This window comes from Ambystoma mexicanum, chromosome 10, assembly GCF_040938575.1.
Source record: "Ambystoma mexicanum isolate Mex_15411 chromosome 10, UKY_AmexF1_1, whole genome shotgun sequence".
NCBI lineage: Eukaryota > Metazoa > Chordata > Amphibia > Caudata > Ambystomatidae > Ambystoma > Ambystoma mexicanum.
Window position 1 is genome coordinate 487,803,683 of NC_090932.1, and position 7,292 is coordinate 487,810,974.

Genomic DNA, 7,292 nt, shown 5'->3' on the forward strand with positions numbered 1-7,292 from the left:
CTACCACCATACTCGTAATGAGGCCCTGAGTGTCAGGTGAGTGATCTTGGGCCTCATTATGAGGTTGGAGGTAGTCATGCTGCTATTAGCGCCATGACTACCTTCAATACCGGTACCCTGTCCGGTCCCGTTCAATGGGGACTTACCGGTCTATTCCGACCTTTGCGGGACTGGTAAGTCCCCATTGAAAAAGCCATTCCCCATTTCCATTTCAGCCCCCATAGGGCTCAATGGGAAGTGGGAAGGTGCTAATAATAACGGTACCGCAAATTGCAGTACCGTTATTAGCTCTGAAGTCCCTTAACGGGTCCCTTCCATAAGGGTCCCGCTAACGGACCTCGTAGTAGGGCGTTAAGGGATTAACAGCACCGGTGCCCTTACCGGTGCCGGTAATCCCTTACCGCCCACCTCGTAATGAGGCCCCTTGTGTTAGATATTTGTCTTCGGTTTAGTTTCAATTGGTTGCAATGTTTTTTCACAAACCTTACAAGCTCTTTTATCATTAGGAAGGGAGATTATCTGCATCGTCATCAGAACACTCAATTTATCGGAATCATTAGTCAAATAAATAAACACAATTCTCTCTACTTTGTGTTTACTGCCTTGGTTGAGCTTCAGGTCCAGAGATGGCAGCGGACATTTCAAGCATTGACGCTCTTTCAAGCAGTGAATTGGGAAACCAACCAGCAGAAATCAGCATTAAGGGCATTTCTTGGTATTTACCTGGTCTCAGTTCTGAGAAAACATGGCCCACATAAAGCCCAGATCTCATCACATTGGAATGGAGCACACACATTGAAATGCACCTACAGTATCTATTGTTTCATCATTCTATTTATTTATTTATTTATTTATTTATACATTTCTAACGTGCCGGCAGACCCCAGGCATCGGAGCGCACATAAACACAGGAACAACAGCTAAAACATAGGAAGAGAAACTAGGCATTAGGTGTTATAAGATGCTGTGGACAGCCTGCTCACGAGAAGCTTGATTAATGTCACCACGTGACCCAAGACCCCTTCTTCTTAATTTCCTCATGTGTATAATGTTTGCATAATTTATGTTTTTCATCACCACTCACCACAGCTCTATGTTTCCCATGTATATACTAATTCATACAACTTTGTTTACCGTATTTTATTAACCTTCACTTAAGGCACTTTTTCTGTTTTATTATTCCATGCAGCTGAAATCGACTCCACCCGGGCCTTCTCTATCATCTCGTTCCTGCTTTTACTGGTGGCTATTGTAATACAAATCCGCGAAATCTGGTTCAGGGCCGTGTCAGGGGCGGATAAGCAGAAGCTGACTGCAATCCTGGGTTTTTGTGCAGGTGAATCCTTAACTGGACGTCGTTCTTGCCACGCATGCATGCATGTTTCTCTCCTGTTTGTAAAGAAATTGATGCACCTTTCTGCAACTGCTTGGTAGAAGGATTAGCAGTGACTAAGAACACGCTATTTGGTCGCACAATGAATCCTGGGTTGTGGTGGTATCTCATGCCATTAGAAGGTTGAATCAGGCCTCGTTTGATGATTTTTTGCAATACAACCAAACGCTGATCTTTTCCACCACCTGCCACGCCTATGAGTAGTTTAGCACTGATCCTTGCCAGGGTGGTAACACAGCTTGGATACTGGGATCACTGACACTGGTCAGTATCATTTTAATTAATATGGGCGTGGGTGAATAAGCTTCTAACAACTTGGATCCATCCAAGAGGAATCACATGTTTCACTAATGGGATTTGACAACCCTTGGTCTCCGCTCCAACCGGAACCTGGTGAGTACCCAACACAGACAATCAGTCAGCTTGGGCTACAGTCGAATGGGAGGAAAGAGAGTGTTATGTGTATTCCAAGGGTCACAAAGAAAACATGAGGCCACCTTACAGAAACTGCATGATTGTGCGGTGCAAATTGTGTTTGCTTTGTTGAATTGTATTCTTATAGTATTTTCTTTTTTTTTTTTTTTGCTTTAGACATGCTAAACTGCAGTGTAATACGGGCTATGGCGGTGGTCATTTGCACTGGGTAACATGTTAAACCTGTCATACGTGTTTTTGATTTTGTTTTTTTTACGTTGGTGCACACATTGACTGCACGTTTAAAAAACAATTAAAAACGTCACACCACAAGTGGAAAAGCAATGTTTCCCCTCCTTCTGCAATTTAGCACTATTGTAGCTACATGCCACAGAAAAGCAATTGAGCACATAATGAAAGTGATTGTGTATGCTCCTTATGCTAATCACAGTAACCTCAGGGTGCAGCAAAAGGGGGGAGGATAGAATAAGGCAAGAAAACACATTTAAATGGTTGAACACTCTTTGATATCAAAGCAAGAGGGTATCCTCCTAGAAAAGGTAGTCCTGATTATGGCTTTCATGCCCCTGAGGAAGTGCAGACAAGGCTAGTAACGGCCCACCAGCACAAGCCATGACAGGCCCAAACAAATCGAGGGCTTTGGCTCAGGCTGTGGGCCTTTAACGGCCATTTCCTCCTTCCCACCAGTGCATGAAAGCCATTCACACCCCAAGGTTCATCCTTGGTGGGAATGGCTTGCTTTTGTTTTCCTAGGGAGATTTTGGCCGCAAGTGACGCCAATTTCTGAGGAAAGAAACAGCAAAAATGGCCGCTACCATAGGGAAAAGGGTCAAAGTCCCTTTTCGATTTCCATGGCGACCAGAGCAGGAGGTGCAGTGGACCGGAGTTCAGTGCTCCGGTCCCGCAAATAAGTGGGGAGGTAGGGAGAGGGTTGAAGGAGAGGTTTTGTTTGGTCGGGGTCCCTGTTGCCTCCCCAAATACAAAAAAATTGCACCCACCATGGAAGGGCCTTCGGTGGCTGGAACAGCGGGTGGAGAATATATGTTCTCACCCGCTTTTCTAGCCACCTAATTGGTCAATGGCTCTTCCCCGGGTGCAAATGGGATTCATGAGTCGGAAGTTGTTCAGACTAATAGTGTATGAATGCCTACATTAAGCAGTACAGTCTCCAGGGAGAAAAGTTTCACTATTTTACAGATTTAAATCAGGCATTGTGTGTCTTTTGGAACCAGGAGATTAAGCCCTAACATTCTTAATGTACACCACCTAATAAAGGTTATCTAACCTGGCCATCTGCTACACTAAGGTCAAAGATCCCAGCAATGAAGCCTTTAGCATTCATGCCTGTCCCAGATGCCTGGGGAAGCCCTAAAATGGAGCCATCTGCCTCATATTGTTCCTTTTCCTTCCCAGGTGCCAGTGCTTGCATTGCCATGTCAGTCTTCACTGCCTCTGCCAGGCCCTCAGGAGGCGCAATGTTTTCTTGGTCGTTCGCCTTGGGTTGGGTATCTACTGTATTGAGCATGGTGGCAGGTGAGTCTCTAGCTAATAGGTGTTAGTACTAGGACCATGGTCAGCATCACCGGGTCCTCAAGCCCTGCTTTGCATAGTTTGGATTCATTCTTCCTCATTTCTGTGATGTATTTGTCCATGGGAAATGAAGAGCCAATGGTTGCATTAGTTCACTGAGCCGTAGACTACAGGGTTCTGTGTTTGACTGCATGGTGATATTTTCAAATCATGGTGATCCACACAGCCCTTCATTCTTCTGTGTTTAATAAATTAATACCATTCAGTTGCGTGACAATAAATATATAATATCGGTCTATGGCACCAAGTTGCCACCCTCTAGGTGTGAACGTGCACTCGAAAAATATATCTGTCAGACTGAACAGTGATTCTAAACTGTGAACACCCTGTCTCTTGTATGCCTCCCAGTTGCTCTCTTTTCTGCTCAACCCCTTCTTCGCCCCCACTCATGGCTCTCTCGCCCTTCTGCTCTGTCTAATTACTTTCGACAGAGGAGTACCTAGACTAATTCTGAGAAAAGACTGAGGCTGAAAAGCACCCCATGGGACAATCCTGCTCACAGGATTTCCCATCCCTAACTTCTAGCTAATCATAACTCCAACTCCAAGATTTTCTGACCTCCATCTCGCTGATAACTACTTCTTTAGGAGCTTCCAGACTTTCACTCTCTGCCACCTACGACCACCTCTGTAGGTCCAGACAATAAGTACTTCAAGCCTACATGTCACAACACACTCTGGCTCCTACTGTTGTTTAGTTCCAATACATTCCAATAGCTTGTGATGAATACTTTTTCTTTTGGTGCAGTGTGACAGGTGGACCCTTATGACTAATGACCCAGGATCTAATGGGTTGGAGCACTGGTGCCTCCCGATATCTCCTGGGGCATTCATCTTCGAAACGAAAAGTGAAAAGAGATTGAACATTGTTTGATAGCTATGCTCTGGCAGGTAACCTCCCATCTTACGCCACAGAACTCCCAACGCTGCACAATGAGGAGACGCTTGATCTTTAGGCATCAAGTCTAACTATGTATAGCTCCCTGCAAAGGCACAAGTGCCACACCTAGTGGCTAGGCAAGATGGCAGTTTATGTCTTCTAAAAAAATGTGCAGTCAGAGGTGAGGGTTGTGAATGCTAACGTATCTAGGCCGGAGTTGTGTGCACTTTGTAAACATCATTGTAGTGAAGGTAAAAAAAAAAGGAATTCCGGCAAGCTCTGAACAGCCTGAGACAGACCAATATATGTAGCTTGTGGGTAGAAACACAGGATAGATAAAGTACAGTGTCTACAGTGTCAGCTCAGGCACTATGTGCTCGCCTTGGAAGCAAGACAACACAGAGCAACACTGGTTCGATCCCCGGGTCCGCGCTTAGAAACTTCTAGATATTAAGCGTGTTATAAATAACCTATCATGTCATATCATAACATGAAAAAGTTGTGATTGGCATTTAGGACTCATTAATTTCAGTGATGTGTGGATACAGAAGCATAGGAGTTTGTCCACCCAATGCTGAAGACCAAGAATTGGTAGCTGAGCCTTCTGATGTAAAGAAGTGATGGTCCCAACGGCCACTGATCATGTGACATTTAGTCCAGACCGTGGTGATGAGTATACTATTCAGGTGATATAAACCAAAGGGCTTGGGAGAACCTGCTATTAATAGCCCGCTACCCAAGTTAAGGAAACAAGTGAAGTGAGACTCCCTTAAAGCGCATGGCAGGCCATTAACAGTGGTGGTCGGACAGCCCCTGAGAGTTATATCACCATTAGCACCCGTGTATTTCCTACACAGGTGCTAACGGGGTGTATAATTAAAACAAAAGAAATATTACCTTGAGCTGCGGTGCCACCCTCCTTTTTCAGAGTGTGTTTCTTATGTTGATGACCGTGATGTCATCCACAAGGAAATGGAATCCGAAAATGGAGCACAGCATCACTCCACGAGGCAAGATTTATTTTTAAAAACAAGTTTAACACAACCTTAGCAACCGCGTATGAACTACACGGAAGCTAAGGGGAAAAGGGCAAGCAGGGAAGGGAAGGAGGAGTGGGGAAGCAAAGGGGCACTGGCTAGCAGCACTCATGCTGTTCAGAACGCAGACTTGTGCTGGAGAATTCAGACCTAGTTTCGAGCTTCCTGATTGGCCAGCGCCCCCATCCAGCGTGCTAATGGTTGATACGTGCCAATGAGACTAGACAAGAACAATGCATTTGTTTGGTTGCACATAAAGAGATGCCTTACAGCCATAACCCTAAGCTTGGCAATGATCTACATGTATCAGTCCCCAGCTTAGTTGTGGGAGTCGAAGCACTGGAAGCCTTTACATAAGCACTAGGCTGCAGGCACAGACAGTGTAATCAAAAGTTGAGTGCAAGCACCGATGCTGGTGGCAAAGTATACTGTGCAGCGGCAAGATCTATGGTAACTACACTGCCATAGACAGGTGTGGGAAACAGGCTGATAGGCACGGTGGAGGAAGTGCAATGGGTAAGCATTCTTATTTCTGCTGAAGCATTTCTCAACCATGTTTGTAATTATACCAGGTCAGTGATTCGATGTCACTGCATGTTATTAAAATGGCTGTACTCTACCTGCACTGGTGTGAAAATCTGTTCTCCTTCCGCATGCTGTTATCTGTTTTATTAATTTCTCGCTTTTTGTTTTTCTGATGTTGTGATGGAATTTGCTCATCTGTGTATAAAGAGGTTAGCACATTATGAATGGCGACTACTCTCACCTTTGCTTCTCTTCTCCCCTTCCTGCCTCATCCTCTCTCACAATTCCCTCCCACTTCCATGTGCAGGTGCTGTTGCCTTTGTCGCCATCAAAACTGACGCACATTAGCAGGTCTGAGAAAGGGGCGTAGCCGAATAGTGAACTCACGGATCACCCGGTGCACTTCATTGTTGGATGCTCTCATCGCCAGTGCTGTGCATTTTAATTGATTTAGTTAGTGTACAACAGATCATAATGTAAATCCGTTATTCGATGAATGCCAATGGGTCGAAAACGGGAAGCTAAACCTTCATAGGAAATATCTCCTTAATAGAACATAACACCTTTATTTGAGAGGGCAGAACACTTTATTTCAGAGGACATCTCTATATAATTACATATGAAAAAGAATAGTACCCAGGTGCTATCTATTTAATATTTATATCACACCCACCTTGTTAAAAAAAATACCCAGAAACACATTGAATCTACAATGGGAAATGCACTAGGCTTCTTATGCTATAGATTGCACAATGAACAATAACATTTTTTTTATATTATCAACCATTGTGAAAGATAACATGTGTTTAGTCGAATCTGGCTTATGGGCTTATGAATGTTCTTATTTCAAATAAATGTGTTTTTCTAATGGATTTTGCAGTCTATTTTAATTTAAATTTTCAAAACAAATCACGTCCAGTTTGCTAAATGAGGTGGATATTAATGTCTTAAGACCATGTTAAATGGATACTATGGGGCCCATGTTTTGGGTTGCTTTACTTAGCTTGCCAGCATGCTCAAACCTCTTCAACGGAAACCCATGGTATGATCAATCCATTGTGCCTGCGTTTTGCCCACCGCAGTATACTGTGCTTTGGGAATACCGCTGCATTTCTGATGGGTCATGATAGCCTTAGATTTTAGGAGCCGGTTTTGAGTTCCGTGGTCCAATCAAGACGTTTGAAACTTGTAAAGGGTGAACGAAACCCAATTAGTGGCCCCAAACTATCCAAATAACCCGTTGGAGGAGGAGGTCATGCTGCAGGAAGGAGTGGTAGCATAATTAGGCCCGTCAGAAGTGACCATGCTGAAGGAGGGAGAGGTGGAATATTCAAGCCTGTTTGGGGATGCCTCAGGGTAGGGAGTTCTCCTTCAGCCAGAATTGAAGGAAGGTGATGACAAAGTGTGTAAGGGGATTGTAGCTACCATGGAAA

General features: G+C 44.3%; 1 protein-coding gene across 1 annotated transcript in view; it reads left to right on the forward strand.

Annotated features, from left to right (window-relative positions):
* Positions 1-6,731, forward strand: part of LOC138493189 (lens fiber membrane intrinsic protein-like) — a 29,530-nt gene extending 22,799 nt beyond the window's left edge. The window contains exons 4-6 of the mRNA XM_069620354.1: positions 1,190-1,336; positions 3,242-3,361; positions 6,167-6,731. Coding sequence (XP_069476455.1) covers positions 1,190-1,336; positions 3,242-3,361; positions 6,167-6,207 — 308 coding nt within the window. The 3' untranslated portion in view covers positions 6,208-6,731. The remainder of the gene's footprint in view (positions 1-1,189; positions 1,337-3,241; positions 3,362-6,166) is intronic.
* The last annotated feature ends 561 nt before the right edge of the window (positions 6,732-7,292 follow it).